General features: G+C 38.7%; 2 protein-coding genes across 2 annotated transcripts; one reads left to right on the forward strand and one right to left on the reverse strand.

The window, feature by feature from the left end:
- Positions 1-287: 287 nt before the first annotated feature.
- Positions 288-7,277, reverse strand: CSN6 (COP9 signalosome subunit 6). Its single transcript, XM_089647503.1, has 6 exons — positions 6,917-7,277; positions 6,500-6,631; positions 5,725-5,924; positions 1,784-1,952; positions 1,091-1,284; positions 288-806 (listed from the first exon to the last, which is right to left on the reverse strand). Exons 1-6 carry the CDS (start codon positions 7,158-7,160, stop codon positions 666-668), a joined length of 1,080 nt encoding a protein of 359 aa, XP_089503629.1. The 5' UTR covers positions 7,161-7,277; the 3' UTR covers positions 288-665.
- Positions 7,278-7,406: 129 nt separating this feature from the next.
- Positions 7,407-16,666, forward strand: Mic26-27 (MICOS complex subunit 26/27). Its single transcript, XM_089647504.1, has 7 exons — positions 7,407-7,462; positions 9,015-9,178; positions 9,663-9,829; positions 14,465-14,574; positions 15,111-15,246; positions 15,579-15,741; positions 16,415-16,666. Exons 1-6 carry the CDS (start codon positions 7,460-7,462, stop codon positions 15,719-15,721), a joined length of 723 nt encoding a protein of 240 aa, XP_089503630.1. The 5' UTR covers positions 7,407-7,459; the 3' UTR covers positions 15,722-15,741; positions 16,415-16,666.

Consider the following 16,666-nt stretch of genomic DNA (forward strand, 5'->3'; position numbering starts at 1 on the left):
ATGCTTTTGTAGAAATCACCTCCCGAAGTTTGTACACTTTACCCCCAGATCTTGTAATCACGCAAACGTGAGACAATAAGCTTTACCTATTGACAAAGAACGCTTCTTGAGGTTTAGTGTGATCTCTTTAAAAATATATATATCACAGTCGAAGATGTTAATTCCAGTAAAGCAGTATTCAAGTAGAGGTAGCAGTAGGTCTCTGGCCAATTAACTATCGGGAAGGTAAATAGACAATAGCAAAATAAGACATCATTTGAAAAGAAATTTATTACATAAAAATTAGATTTACATTTCGTAAGTATATACAGTTGAACTCTCTCCGTGATGAATGTAAACCCATATTGGTCCTTTTGCAGCAATTCAATAATATTACTACAACAGTCAGTAAAATACTAATAATTAAGGAACTTACTAACGAAGATTAATCAAAATACACATTTTTGATAATCATCACTGAGAATCCATTACGCATGTAAGTCATATAAAACAGCTTGCTACAACATAGATAGATGATAAAGTAGTTGATATAAGTGAGTAGTTTGTAACATTAAAAAGAGAGTTCAGTCCAAATGTAGCGATTGAGCCAACAAACAGAAGTATTGAAGACTCGTTCGTTCATTTACCCCCGACACAACACATTTGCGATAGTCTTTAGCATTTGGCTAGAAGAATAGGCCTCTCATTCTCCGCCCCATGGCCTGCCGGTCGTAGAGAACGTTGAACTTGTTTACAAACTGGTTGATGTCGTTGCAGCCCTTGGTCACGCTGCCCAGATAGGTCATGAGGCCCACATCGTTGCATTGCTGAAATAGAGAAAGTAAATTGTCAATCAATATGAAAAAGCAACGATTACAATGTTGTCCAGCATAATTACAAACAGTAATGAATTTCAAATACCCTACAAAGACATAGCGCATTCGAGTGAATCAAATACTTGAGTTGTGTCTCGTCAAAACTTGTGAATGTATGTGAATTAAACAAGGAGTGTGTGCCAAGACAGAGTTATGTGCGGAGAAATTGTGTGATGGTTAGTTAGTTATAGTTATAAAACCAGCCAAAAGTAAAACACAGGTGAGTGAATAGTTACATTATAGAAGTGATGCGTGAAGCTAGGGTCGTCCACCAGCGGCAGGCGGTGTGCGAGGGCGCGCGCCTCGCGTAGCAGCGCCGCGCTATACGGAAGTTCCCCGGAGCGCAGGGCCGCCACGGCACGCGCCACCAGACGTACGCGGCTCGCCACCATGCGGATGGCGGAGCGCTGCGCTGTCAGGTGTTCCGCAACTGGAATCAGACAAGCAAGTTAAGATAAAAATAAAATATATTATGTTCCCACACAAATAGTTTTCAATTCGATTCAGTTTTCTTTTTTTAGATATTAAAAAAATGTACATTGTAGGGCATTTTTAAAGATTTCACATAATGTATTACATTAAAACAGGAAGGGATTTATTAATAGAGGCCTGGAATATACGAAGGAGGAAAAACAGATGCCGGTAACTCGTTTCTCATATGAGCCGTCTTACGCAAAAACGAGTCGAAGCAGCAACCCGTTCTCATGAAGCCAACACCAACTGTGGTTTGATAAAACCCTTATTGAAGGGTTTTACCAAACCACAGTCGTCATTGTAAGTCCTACTTGCTTGTTTATATTTTGCTTTTGGGTTTTATCTTTCTACCGGGACATTCTTTGATCAGGCGTCAAGTATTACAGCACGCACATTATGCTTGACTGCTGATCACAATTTGAATGAAAGCTCAAACGGTTTAAGTTGTGTCTTACCCAGACTGCTCTCCCCGGCGTCCAGCGCCGACACGCGGGCCACGTGGTCCACCCCGACACGCTCCGCCTCCTCGGCTGCCAGCGTGTACTTCAGGGGCGCCAGCAGCAGGGCCGTGCCACCGCCACCCACCAACTCCACCACCGACTCGTACAGGCTCACAGGCAGTTGCTGGAATTGACAAATATTATTCCAATATTAGATGATGAGGCTAACTATATATGTACCTGGATCAAATGGGTGGTACTTTTATGTGTTGGGAAAGCGGTCCATTATTAACCTTCATGCGGGCGCGGTCATAGTCTACCGCCGTGGCAGAAAAACGTGAATACCTACAGCCTACGGGTGACCAGAAGCTTGGTAGAGGCTTATATTCTCTAGTTACTATGTATGACAGAAGATGGCATTGACAACACCTCTCGTTCTGCAGGTCGAGCGTGCCAGTCATCATCCAAAGTTGAAAGGGTCAGGTTGTTTGCAATTTACCGCCGTGCACCCGGTGATGTGACTAATTTCTCCGGAATAAATTCCATGAGGATATATGAAATAAAAATCCTAGAAAGCGGCAGTATGTTTTGGAGTTGGCACTGAAACTTATGGAAGAAAACCTGAGGCAACACAAGCACAAGTGAATTCAGTGCTGCAAGATTTGAATGATTTTCTAACCCAGTATCGAGAACAAGAAACTACCAGCAATGAGGTTGTGAATCAAAACAGACAAAGTTTCTGTTACATTTGCATTTGCAAAAAAGAACCACATAACGAAATTATGTTGTAGTAGTTATAACAGAGATAATTGTGTCAATTGTGGTTCATCCAAATCAGATGATGAATAGTACATACAATAATTTGTAAATCACATTCAGTACCAACATGAGATAATTGTGTCAATTGTGGTTCATCCAAATCAGATTGTACGGGACGGCACTGTAGTCGCCGGCCGCACAGACGATATAGCGGGAGTGGCCGGCTGGCCGCTTCGACGCCTTGGAAGGGAAGGTCGGGAAAAAGTAGGGAGAATGTTGAAAAAATGGAAAAAATGGGGAAAAATATGGGGAAAATTAAAAGTGGGGAAAAATATGGAAAAAATGGGGAAAAATTATGAAAGGGAAAAATGGGGAAAATGTGGGGGGAAAATGGGAAAAAATATAGGGAAGGGAGAAATGGGGAAAATGTGGGAGAAAGGTATAAGGCAGGGGGGAGGAAGGTAGGGGGGAACCTGCGCCCTGACTAGGGACGCTTCGACTATTGTGACAGTTTCTTCTTGATGAACACCAGGGAGCCGGGAGAAAGAAGAAGGCCAGGTTGCAGTGAAGGTCCAGGGCAGAAGAGGCTTGAAGAAGGCAGTCAGGGCAGTCCAGGAGAGATGTTGATCGTTCGATGGTTGCTGGCTCTCTGCCGAATTGCACAAGTTTTCTGCCTTTTAAAGGACCAACGGGCTTAGCTCTCCCTTTGTTAGCGACAAATTCCGAGAATTATTTTTGGGTTCCCGGAATTTGTCACAGGAGAGAGCGCCGTTGTTGCGTAACTTGGAAGGGGACGATTTTGACTAGGTCCCTGACTGTTTTTCAATCCACTTTGCCCGGGTCATTTTTATTCAGATACATTTTGTGAGTTTGCACATATTACAGAGAGAAAATATATTTTACAAGGCAGCTTTGCACAATATTTAATTTGTGCAAATTTACATATTAAAGAAAAAAAATAGCTTTGCACAATATTCAATTTTGTGCAAACGGCAAGTTTTGTAAAGGAAACTGCGTTTGCACAATTTCAAATTTCATGCAAATTTAAATATTAAAGGGAGTTGGTATCTAAAAGGGAAGATTTGCACAATATTCAATTTTGTGCAAACGGCAAGTTTTGTAAAGGAAACTGCGTCTGCACAGTTTAAAATTTCATGCAAATCTTCCATGTTTTGTACAAATTTATTATGATAGGTATTTTAATTTATAAGAGGGTGTTGGGGGGTCAAGCCTTTGTTTTTTGTCTATAATGATGACTGCTTGACCCCGTGGTTTTATTTATTGATCAGTTTTGCATATAAGATTTACAGTTTTACACAAGTGCAGATAAGATTACAGATTTTTATAGAGAGAATTTTGTTGCCTAAATTCGAATATGCGCAGAGGTGAGTTTGTAAAGGAACTGCCTCTGCGTAAATTCAGATTTATGCAAATTAATATAAAGTCGGTGGAGGTACGTCCGGTACACAGATGATGAATAGTACATACAATAATTTGTAAATCACATTCAGTACCAACATGAGATAATTGTGTCAATTGTGGTTCATCCAAATCAGATGATGAATAGTACGTATACAATAATTTGTAAATCACATTCAGTACCAACATGAGATAATTGTGTCAATTGTGGTTCATCCGAATCAGATGATGAATAGTACAATAGTTTATAAATCACATTCAGTACCAACATGTGATAATTGTGTCAATTGTGGTTCATCCGAATCAGATGATGAATAGTACAATAGTAAATCACATTCAGTACCAACTTGGAGAACTGTCTACCCAAGTCGATCACTGGAATAATACTAGTCACGCCAACCAGTGAAGTATGTGCCTGATTCCCTAGTACCCTCTTCTTAGTGGCTTCTTTCTTTCTTTCGTAATTGGGACCGTCCATATGAGTGCCCTATTTAAAAAATATATTTAGTACTCTCCCACTAATCTGCCACCCCAACAACCAGGCGAGTGTTCAATTAATGAAAGTAGCCGATTATAGTGTTTACATTAGAGGTGGGTCCTATGAGTACTTTTCGTTACTGGGTACAATACTCAAAAGTATTGATTCAGAATAATTCTAATGAACTCGCATAAATTCTGCCCACATATTCCCCACAAATATTCTACGCGAACTTGATTCCCCGTTTTACTATTCGAAATCCGTGGGAGGGGGGGGGTTGTTACAGAATTTCTGAAAACCATATACCCCACAAAAAAAAAATCAAATTGAAATCCATGGGGGGATTGTTACAGAACTTCGCTGAAAAAAAATTCCACACAGGCAATCATATGTGATTCCCCACAATAATTTTTCAAAATCCATGGGGGGGTAGCTACGGAATTCCATTTCGAAAAAATTCCCCACATTTTTCCCGTCGCTAAATATCAGATCAAATACTACCCATCAAGAAAATACCTATCATAAATACCTACTAAAAATACCCATCAAAAATACGTATTAAAAATACGTATTAAAAATACTTGTCAAAATACCTACCAAAAATACCTATTAAAAATATTTAGTCCCGGTATAAAATACTCATGAGTATTTTGGAACCAGGTATTTTAGAGATCTGTCACAAGTACAAAGTATCACATGGAAATACCTGGTACTTTTACTGGGTACGATAAATACGCCTCACCTCTAGTTTAGATACAAAATATGCCAAAAATTAAAACAAGTACAAATTTCATACAACAAACACCGCTTTCCATCTTTTGTGAAATTTCCAATTTTGTTTTAAAGATAAGGTGTCACGTTTACGCTTGCGAGAAGACTCCAATTTTGTAAACTTATTCAAATGAAAAATGTGGCAGAATGAAACGTAGAGAAACACATGCGACAGTTGCCAAAATAAACAGAGAACTGTCCTAAAACAACAATAATTAACCCTGGTGACTGATAAAATGGTCAGCTCTAGCAAGCTAGACGGCGGTATAGTACGTTACTGGGCGTGTAAGCGTAAGATAATTAAACCGTCCCATCCCGTCGGTGTACAAAACTTGTTGAGTCTAGGCACGCGGCAGACTGCTGAATATAACATACCATATACCGGAGAATTAAAATGCTTGATTTTGTGCTCTCAACAAGTAAACGGTATAACGGGAGATTATAGTATTTGTCAGATAATCGAGTGGCGGATTAGCGAGAGAGATTGGCGAGGGAACGGGATGATGGTTAGTTCGTTAGTAAAACTCACGCTTTCCCCGATGTTGTTGGCTTTAGCATCGTAGGAGAGTTGGGTGGAGTCGTTGCTGCGGCCATTGGGGTTGAGCTGAAAGAGGATGGGCGACTCGTTGATCTCACAGATCTGCCGGTGCACGGCGATGTCCTTCTCAGTGGGGGACTCGCCAGTGGTGTACCAGCCCAGGAAATCCATCTCTGAGAACACTTGCTTAACTGCAAATGAGATAATTATCATTAACAACAACAAAAAAATGCGTAAAAAGTTATGATATTTTTATTTCATTGATGGGTGAACCCAAAATTTTCTTTTATGATCAAGTTCAGTATAATTCAGATAGGGCCATGAACAGAATCTGGCTTGTAAGTAACTCTGTGTACGAAGGGCCTCAATATGTATATATGCAAGATGAGTTAAAGGCCTTACACCTCCCTGCAATCGGAGGCAATATTGGGGCATTGCTGGGGAGCACCCTAGATCGCTTCCTTAATCATTGTGTGAGTAGACAAATTAGCCCTAACCGGCAACCCCACGATATCAGATCGGAAAGAAAGCGCCAGAGCCATTCCTATTTTCTAATGTTTGGAAAGTGTTGGCGACATCTTGATCGACGAGGGCTTTGCTGCACGATTAGATTCACACTGCGGCGGGGGCGGGTGTGTAGAGAAGACGCCAATTTTACCTCCACCACCACTCTCCCTAAATTGCCTCTGATTGCAGGGAGGTATGTAAGGCCTTTTACTCTAGTTACGCTGATGTACACAATACAATAATAAATGGTTACACTCACACTGTTCTTCCTTCATATTGTAGTATTCTCTGTCTATGATAATATCTCCCGCTATTACGTTAAATACTAGTTCAAAGGAGTTCATCACTTCGATGTTTCTGCCCTTCTGTTTTCCTATTATAGCGCCAATTACTGAAAACATAAAACATATTACTAAATTGAAAAAACATAGGGAACCAGTTTATTTATTTGGAAAATTAGTAGCAATGGATTAAATAAAAGCCTATAAACTTTGTGTATACTCCACTTCGTTTAAATGAATTCGGCAACTTTATCGAATTTTCACGTCAAACTAACAAATTTTGCAATCATCATACAACTGCAATAATTTCAACAGGTCTGAAAAAAGGTGTAGCAGAGACTGTAGAATTTACGCATAATTACCTAAACAAAACTTTATTTCAAGCAAATACTAACCTATTTGTGGGGAGCCTTCCTGGGCTCTGAGCCTGGTCCAGTGCTCCGACACATTCATGATGACCAGAGGATGGAGCGACACAGAAACGGATCCCGCCGTCCCGGTGGTGACTATCACACTCTTGTTGGCCGCCGAGGCTGATGATGTACTGGCGCTGGGCGACGGAGGGGCCGCCGGTTCGGCAACGAAACCAGAAGACGCACTCTCCACTTCCACCTCCATCTCTACCTGAGCGTCAGCCATGACTAATTTACTCAAACTTTTAGGAATAGCTTGATAACTCAATCGTTCAATGCTTACGAGAAGCAGAATTTTAATTTTAAATAAACGAATGACAACTACTCGCTATAAATATTTTTCTTGTTCGAAAGTCATAGATGATAAATGTGTTGTATAGACAAAACTGTATTTTTGACAGCTGGTCAAGTGCCTACCTGATATATTTTATGCAAGTTTATGGTTTCCACCGAGTGGTGGCACACTGGCAACTTGATAAATTCGCTGCCCGGTGACATTTATGTAATTTTGGAAAGACGTCAAAAATGGTATGTATAATCATTTAATTTGCTCCACTACCAACTAATTTATCGACTTTTGTAAACAAAAACGATTTAAAATGTACTATACAATTATTGATACCACATTTTTCAACGTAAATTATTTTATTAATGTTCAGAATTGTTTAAAAACAATTGAATTTTACAACCTCCAATTTTGAATTTATATTCAATATCTACCAATGTTCGATGATTGGTTAATGAAAATAATAATAGAAATAGTTTATATTTGTTAATTTAAATCAGTGTGAGTCATGGAAGTTCAACCGTGTTTCTATTTTTATTGAAAATTAATTATTTATAAAAATAGAATTATCGTTACAACAAACCACACAATGTGGAAGGGACATCCTGTCTCTCATATAGACTGTATAACAAGACGCCGGTCAGTCCTGGGATAGCCGTACTACGTGCTTGTAATGGGCCTGGTCCTGGGGTGCGAGTTCGCTGCTACAGTCTAATCCATGTATCCAAGGGATAGAGAAGTGGGGGTCCAAGGAAGTGCAGAATCAAACGAGGTCCAGGATTGAAGTAGACAGAAAGCAGTTGGGCAGAGCGTAGAGTCATGAAGAGAGCTTTGCAAGAGTTGTGACGAGAGTGAGTCTGAGAGTGGTTTGCAAAGGGTCGTGCATCTGTATTTATTTCAGACCCTTTAACTCCTTTTCGTGGAGTGTGAATATATCGCGTCATAATTTGTTTCCTGGGTTTGCCAAATCAGGGCAGGCGCCCCGTTCGGCCCGCACAACCATTGCGAGAGGAAGCGGGGTGCAGGGAAGCAAAGCTCGGATTGTCCATTGTAAATTTATGAGCCCTTCGTTCCCCACCTCGTTATTTCATAATGTGGGCTGGAGAGATTGACACCGCTTGGAATGAGATACCAGCTCGGGGAAAATGGATAGCAAAGACTGCTGTAGCCACAACATCCTCTTCGATCTCCTACTCTCCTGTAAACAATACTTTGTGGTGAATACCTTGCATGAATATTGATTTAATATGGTGCCCAATTTGGTTAAAAAATTCTTCCTTTCTGAATCTAACATTCTTCATATTTTTGCGTTTGGGAAAAGAACTCCATTTGTATATTTATTTTGTTAGTTCTGTGACTGATCCCATTTCTTTGGCCATTTTTGGAGGACCACAAATACTCTCCACTGGCTGCTGTTCTTCGCCAATCGCCTCCAGTCCTCAGTCCTTCCCGTCCCGTGCTTCAATCCTCTTCCACACAGTCTGTTCATCTCTCAAAACAACAACAAAAAATTCCCTGTCAACAATATTACTCAATTTTAATCTTTCGAGGTGAATTTTAGAAGTGCCTGACAAAAATGTGTTAATTTTTTATTGTGATATTTTTACATACACATCAGATAGGCGACTATTTCATTAATCTTGGGGGGCTAACGGCTTGAGGCATTTAGAAGTTTAAAAGACGGAATATCAATATCTGACTAAATATGTTGAGGCACTTAGCTTTACTTCAACACATTTAGTCACTGAACAATAAACGAACCCCTAACAATAGCCCTCTGTTTGTTGTTTCCAGTTTATGCACAAAGTGATAGTGGGTTCGGGCAGCCTGCTGCTAGCCGCCACCCCCGTGGTGAATGCAGCCGCCGCCCCCGCCAGCCCCAAGCCCGAGGAGGCCAAGGCCCCTGCCGGCGCCCCACTCTGCCGTCCCTCGGAGCTGCCCATCTACCCCACACCCACGTGAGTTCTGTTCTTCTGCATTATTCATTTGCCACCACATTGCATTGAATCTATCTGTGGGTCCTGTACAGTACATGATACGATGGTTTCTTGCACTGGACAGGGCCCACCTCTGGTCTGGAGCCCCAAAATACTTGAATAAACCCTTGAATCTGTGCAGACAAAGTTTGATAGATTCCCCTTTCTTAACAAACGGATATTTAGAGCACAGGCGTCAGCTGGGGATGCTGTCCTTGTTCTAACGGTATTTCAATAAAAGATGCTCCGAGAGACTAGTTCGGCACCGGTGCATAGTCGGGAAACATGCCAAACGCGTATGTATATGATGGGTAATTTCTACAACCCGTTCTTGAGTTGAACAGCTCGGCTGTGGAGCGGTGCCGACTTATGTTTTCCTTCCTCAGGGAAATTATTTTCCTCAGATAAAATATCATCCGGTCTTTTGTTTTTAATTAATCAATGACATCATTCCGGCAATTTTCAGAGCCACGGTGGCCAAGATAAAGCTGGACGAGCCCAGCGAGCTGGAGAAGACCCTCTTGGAGCCGGTGAGGGTAGTCCGAACCTCCCTGGTCTCCGCCGTGCACCAGGTGCAGAGTGTCTCCTCCCAGGTCGGCACGGCAGTCAATGACACCACTGATCAGTTCTCCTGTAAGTCTCTTCTTGTTATTCTTTTACGGCCTTAAACACTTCCAGAGGATAGGCAACCGGTTGGCCGCTCCAGAAGAGCAGGGGGGGCTGGGCCTGCAACAGACGGAGGCCTCTGAAGTAGTACAGTTGAATGTATACAAGGCCAAAATGCACCCATAGTGTGTTAGAGCTGTATAGTTTCAGAAATAAATCTTTTATTAATTAAATAATAACCCAACCTACTTTGTATTAAATATAAAATAGGCTCCTAGGTTTTTGGATTGGGATTGATTTGTGTTTTTGGATCCATCACTATAGCTAGATACTTTTATAATCACTTTGGCCATAACAAATGATTCTGTGAGACAAATACTGTGTGTAGTATATTTTAGGGATGTGCTCTTGGCGTACGTTCTTAGAAAATATACACCATTGCTACGTAATAACACAGTATACTGCAAAGTGCTATTTAGATTTGAATGTAAACGCTATTAGTAAGCCTCTGGCTTCTATTTATTTGTATTAGTATGCAATATAGTTGTGACTGAGGAATACTTAGAGCAGGTGGATGAGTTTGTGTATTTAGGAAGTATGTTTACGAGAGATGGGAAGGCTGACAGAGATATTGAAAGAAGGGTAAATGCAGGTAATTCCGTTAATGGAGGACTGAACGCAGTTGAAAATTGTCTAAATAAGCGAAGTTAGCAGTCCACAACGGAGTGCTGGTACCTACCTTGATGTATGGAAGTGAGGCATGGAACTGGCAAAGAGAGGATGAAAGTAGATTGAATGATGTTGAAATGAGATCCCTGCGGCGTATGTGTGGTAAAACCATGTTTGATCGTGTGAGGAATGTGGAGATCTGCAAAGAGTGCAAGGCTGATGTAAGCGTAATGAGTAAGATTAAGAAAGGGACGCTTAGATGGTTTGGGCATGTAGAGCGAATGGGCGAAGATAGGACTGTAAGGAGGATATAAGATGCAAATGCGAATGGTAGCAGGAGTCGGGGACGCCCGAGGAAGACATGGAACGACCAAGTGAATCAGATACTCGATTTGGGCCATGTCAAGAGTCAGAACAATAGAAGAGTATGTATGAGACGATGTATGAATGTGAATGAGGCAAGGAGTGTGTGGTGTGACCGAGTTGTTTGGCGTGATGGTTAGTTAGTTAGTTTGTATTTCTCACTAAAAACTTCACTCTGGAGGCATACACATGCATGCGAAACCTAACAGGAAATTAATTAACTTACTTTAGAATACAATGCAACGATTTTTATTTATTACCCTTAAACAACGGTGTCATATGGCTTACAATTAGATAAAATTAAAATATAATTAATTAAACATTTTTAAAAATAATATTTTGACCTGAAAGAATTGTTAAGGTATATTTTGTTTTGTTAAAAATTTCTATTATTTGTTTATTCGTGTTATGTAGACGAGGAATTGGCAAGTTTGCTACATAATTTATCTGTGTGAAATACTCTTATATTAACTAGACTAGTTTGCAAAAGTCGAGCTCCGTATTAACAATTTTAAAAAAGAAACATAAGGCACTTATCCTTTGTGGTCAATCTTCAAGTGTATGTATATTTAAGGTATTTAATAAAAAAAAAACATAAGTCACTTATCCTTCAGGGTTAATCCTAAAGTGTATGTATACTTTGTAAAAACTTTGGCTGAATTCTTTCTATATTTTTAATCTGAATTTGATGGTGCGGCAACCAAACAACAGATTTTACTCTAATTGGGTAATTGGGGAGACGAATAAAGTAAATTAAAGTTTTTAATGTTTCTCTGCAAAAATCTTAATGTTTTCATACTTTTTTTTGTAATGCGATATATGTGTTGTACAAATTCTAGTTTTCATCAAATACATATAACTCTAAGGTCTCTAATTTTAGTTAAGAGGAACGGCTGCGGTGCCTGTTTCATACAAAATTTTAATTTGGATTTACGGCTAAAATACCAGAGTAAACTGTTTTTTTTTTTTTTTTAGTTAAAAGACATGGTATATACAGGGTGTCCGGAAACTCGTAGTACAAGCGGGAAACTGGTAAATCTACATCACATTTGGAGTCGATTTTGTAGTATATATTTTTTTTATTTGAGCTTTCGTTATCGAGTAAATCGAGTTTGAAGTTGATTTTTTTTTTTTTTTTTTTTTTAATCAAATTCTTATAAATTATGACTGAAGATCAAAGTACCCAACTAATTAAAACTATTTGAAAGTAAAACAAATGAAGAAACTCGGATTTGAAGCATTATTTTGAAATCACCCTTCATTTAACCCGGTGTAATCATAAAATATTTCTGCTATGCAGGGTTAAAACATCTGTTATTCAACCCTAAACACCAGAAAAAACTTTAACCCTAAAATAGCCGAAAAATATTTTTTTTTGGTTTTTTTTTTTTTTTGAAAATGCTCAAATCAAAAAACTTTATGTTTTTTTGGGTTCCCCATGTGGTGTAGATTCTCCAGTTTCCCGCTTGTACTACGAGTTTCCGGACACCGTGTATAAAGTACGCATATGGATCAGATTTTCGATTTTTGCCTTAAATTATAGAATATAGGCCCCAGAAGATGACGATTTTACATGATTTTACGAGGCATCTTTGGCAATTTTTTGTGACCAAATGGAAGATATTTTTTGAAAAAATTTTTAATATCCCGTCTCAGGCATATAATGAACTATACAATAAAATTTGAATCTTCACTGAAAAAAGTTTTATTTGCTTCAAAAGCCGAATTTGGTGGCCACAAATTCAACGTATATTTAACTAGCTTTTTTGTTATTGTCTCATTCGCACTTTCTTGAGTCGGGCTGGCTAGAGTAGGTGAAGCACGGGCCGGGGGGCAGGGGCTCGGGAGAGATCGCCTGCCTAACAAATACATGCATACATACCTACGTCAATCGTCCTTCATTTTTTATTATTATTGCTAGTGTATGTATATGTGACATTCGCAGTCAGCCCGCGCGGACATATAATTGACGAATTTGTTACTTTGTTTACTTGTTAATAATATTATTTTTAAACTCCACAGTTTTTAACCGAAGCATCCTCAAATAATTTATTTCATTCAACATGGGTAAGTAATCATTATTTGAGCATTTTTAACAATGATAATTAGGTTATGAATTAGGGTACTTACGTTATTGATTTTTATAAAATGTTATTTGTGTTTTAGGTCGAAAGTGGATACGTGGTAAGCCACCCAGTATGCACTGGAAAAAGAGGAAGTGCAATGTCAAAAAGACAGAAAGAACTCGGAACAGGTGAAAATTAAATGCAATATTTAAATCAATATTTATTATAAGTATTTATTTTTTACGGTAAAAATGTAATGTTTTTTTGTTGTTTTCAGTTCCGTAAATGATGTTAAAGATTGTCAGGCTAAATTTTCCAACAAGGATTTTTTCGATGCTAACATCGATGTGAATTGTGGGATTTTGAGCCAACGGTAAGCAAATAATTTTATTTTCACAAGAACAAACTCTCGAGAATGTACACAATAACATCAAGATACCATCTTTTGGTTAGTAGTGAGAGTTTCATTTTATTGCCGTTCAGCTTTTAGTTTTGATGACAGTGTTTTTACACATTGGTACAATTCAATATTTCACCGACGATCTTTAATTAAAAGTGATTAAATTTAAGAATAAAAACCGTCATCCATTTTTGCCTATAATTGCTTGTACTATTTTGTCGAATTTGTAAGTATAATCACTACACATATTGATCATACCTTGACAGTATAATATGCGGTCTTTTGTTTTCACGGTTTGATGCCTGATTTTTTTTCTTTTAGTACCGATGTGATTGAACCCGAAATATCGTCGCAGAAAATGTCAGACGTATCACCCGACATTATATAACATATAAGTAATGCCTTTAGTTAGAAAATTTGGAAAATTTTGTGGTTGACTGACAAATTTTATGAAATTAAATTTTTAATTAAATTTTATTTATGTAATTATTTATTTGCTTATTTATATTGGAGTCTGTTCTTACTATACAACTACTACCTGTCCGACTTTTTTTATTTTTCACCTTGTGCACATGTATTGTGTAGATTATAAAATAGGATTTTTTTCAGTGTAAAAAATCTGGGACTAACTACCATAAATGTATTCCTCACTGCCTAGAATGGACGGAAATAATTATACCGATTCATTGAACATTTTTAATAAAATATGCTTGTTGCAATTATTCTTGCTGTTATTGTGCTGCTATTTTTATGGTTATTTTTATTTATAGTTGTATTGTTGTATTTACTGGACTATGACGGCCGGCATAGTCCAGTGGTAACGCATTGGACTGCCATTCCGAAGGTCGCGGGTTCGAACCCGGCGTGCGCAAATAAATTTTATTTGATTGATTTGTGTTATTTCACAATTAATTAATTAAAATAATATATAGTATATTTGGAGATTTCTTTTTGACAGAAAGTTGAACAAAAAGACACTTGCTGCGTAATGCATGTGTTTTGTACAAAAAAAATCTTATGTTATTGTGACAATGTGATGTATTAAAATATGTTTAAGATTAAAATTTATTTTGAGAATTCTCACCTGTATGTATTATTGGGTTTGGTAGCTGTAGGTTAGTGTCACTGGCAGCTGGTGTATCATTGTAAAATCTGTGTTTCCAGTTATCATATCGTACTTACGGGAAGAGGACAACGAGGCGCAAAGGGTCGGAGCTACAGCCATGGGAACACTCACCGGATTCATCTTCGGACTCCGCGGAGGCTTGATTAAGGTATTTTAACATCATTCGCTCTTTGGCATTCTCTGGAGTACATTTCCCTGTGACTTGCGCATCTTGAATCATGGAGCTTCTCAATGGATTCCATTTCATCACTTTTGCTACTCCTTTTAAAAATCTCATTTGGGCAGCTGCAGCATAGCAGCATTGATCCCCTAAGCACCGAATATCTGTTGACAGTTGATGTCGGCTTCATGAGAACAGGTTGTTTCTCCGACTCTGTAATTCAGCTCGCATGCGGAACGAGCTACCGACATTTGTTTTTCTCCTTTATATTATAATCCGGGCCTCTTCAAGACTGCCTCACAACGCTGTTCTAACGAGCGAAGTAGTTACCCTGCCTTTACACCGTACACACGGGGGCGCTCTTGTGAGGTGTAATATAATATAAAAAAGGTTAAATGAATTAAGTTGTAAAGTGCCCTTGAGGTGATTTTGTCACTAAAACTGCGCTACAGAAGTAATCCATCAACTTTCTCAAAATTTGAAATAATTTATTTATTATTATCATAATACTTGCTTTGTTGTAGAAAATCACATACAGTCTCTTGGGCACAGCGGGTATGGGCAGCATTTGCTACCCGGAGGAAGCCAAGGAATACTTTAACCAGTCCATCGTACAGGGGAAGCTGCTGGCCCACGTTGGATACAACTTTGTCATGGGAGGTGAGGAAACCATTGCATTATACTTATTAAATCACGTACAGTATTCCAAGTGTCACTCTCATTCCTTCCAGTGTTGGTATTTAACCCACCTTTCGATATTTACCTTTTTAATAGTGGCCTCTTCAACACAATCTATCCCACCATGTGGCACGTTCTGACGAACTGTATTTGTTTTAGTGAAACTTCATGGATCACATATGCGACAGCCATATAGAAGTCAACCAATAAAGCTACTGTGAAATAAAAACTAAAAAAGTAACAGATTTCCACAACAATATTAAGTTCGTAAGTTCAATGCTGTTTGCCTGAATTATTGTTAATAATACTTCCAGTGAAGCCCGGAGACCCGGAAGCCGTGGAGTTCCTGCCCAACTTCAAGATTCCCACCAGCCTGGACGAGGTATCCGCCCTCATCCGCTCCTCCCGGAAGAAGCCCGCCCAGGGTGACCACAAGGAGGATGCCAAGCAAGATTAGATCTACACATGGACTCCAAGGTTTATTCATAGTTTCCTTATGGCTACACCATATACAACAACCGCTACAAGCATTTCATACGCCGTTATTATCTACAAAAACTGTGCAGTTACTGCTTAAAGCTGCCGATAAAGGCCCGGCCGTTCTTGATTTCTTTTAGTTTGAGATTCTGTGGCTGTTGCTGTGGTAAGATGTCTCCAGATATCATTATATCGGTATGAATTGCAGTTATTTCTTTTTCTCACTTTTGTCTGAGACAAGCTGCTTACCTGCTACCATGTTGACAATTTTATTTCATTTGCCACTGTAAATCTATTTGAATACTAACTAACCATGGTTATAGTATGCAGCGATATTTATTAATTAACAAGGGATCCTTGTTAACTGCGGGGTCCTGACAATAAATATTTATTGTTGGTCTTTCGTAATTATTGTTACATATACACGAGTGTGAACACAAAGTGTGTACACTTATACATATAATTATGTAATGAAGTGTGAACAAAAAATTCAGTATCATACAATTTGGATTCACTGCCCAAATTTAAAAGGAGCATCATGTCAATGATATAAACTGTTAAATACGCATACATATACACTACACATACCACATATGAGACATTGCAAGGAAACATATCATAGGTACCCACATTGAAATATGTATTTATTATCTGTAATATCTGTTTTTTCCAGAGTGGGGAGAAATCCAGAAAGAGCAGTATTTCACCGGGCAGAAAGGCGATATCATCACACAGCATAAATTGAGCAACGTAGTCGACAGTCGGTAGTATAGTAGAAGGAACCAACCAACTATCATTTATTTATTATTTCACCCGTCACCTTCGGAAGAGCGCTAAATTACCCAGTGTCATGTTTTGTTTATTTTTAATATTGTAAATTTATGCAATTTTGTAAATATTATATTTAATAAAACATTATAACAGA

This window comes from Hesperophylax consimilis, chromosome 26 (assembly GCF_061612785.1).
Source record: "Hesperophylax consimilis isolate HC1 chromosome 26, BYU_Hcon_1.0, whole genome shotgun sequence".
Classification (NCBI taxonomy): Eukaryota; Metazoa; Arthropoda; class Insecta; order Trichoptera; family Limnephilidae; genus Hesperophylax; species Hesperophylax consimilis.

Excerpts from the sequence above, each read along its gene's own strand:
- CSN6 (XM_089647503.1), bottom strand. The coding sequence starts at position 7,160 with ATGGCTGACGCTCAGGTAGAGATGGAGGTGGAAGTGGAGAGTGCGTCT. Across the intron at positions 1,285-1,783 it reads CGCCGGGGAGAGCAGTCTGG|TTGCGGAACACCTGACAGCG; the intron begins GTAAGACACAAC and ends GTCTGATTCCAG. Across the intron at positions 807-1,090 it reads TCACGCATCACTTCTATAAT|CAATGCAACGATGTGGGCCT; the intron begins GTAACTATTCAC and ends TCTCTATTTCAG.
- Mic26-27 (XM_089647504.1), top strand. Across the intron at positions 9,830-14,464 it reads CACCACTGATCAGTTCTCCT|TTATCATATCGTACTTACGG; the intron begins GTAAGTCTCTTC and ends CTGTGTTTCCAG. Across the intron at positions 15,247-15,578 it reads ATACAACTTTGTCATGGGAG|TGAAGCCCGGAGACCCGGAA; the intron begins GTGAGGAAACCA and ends TAATACTTCCAG.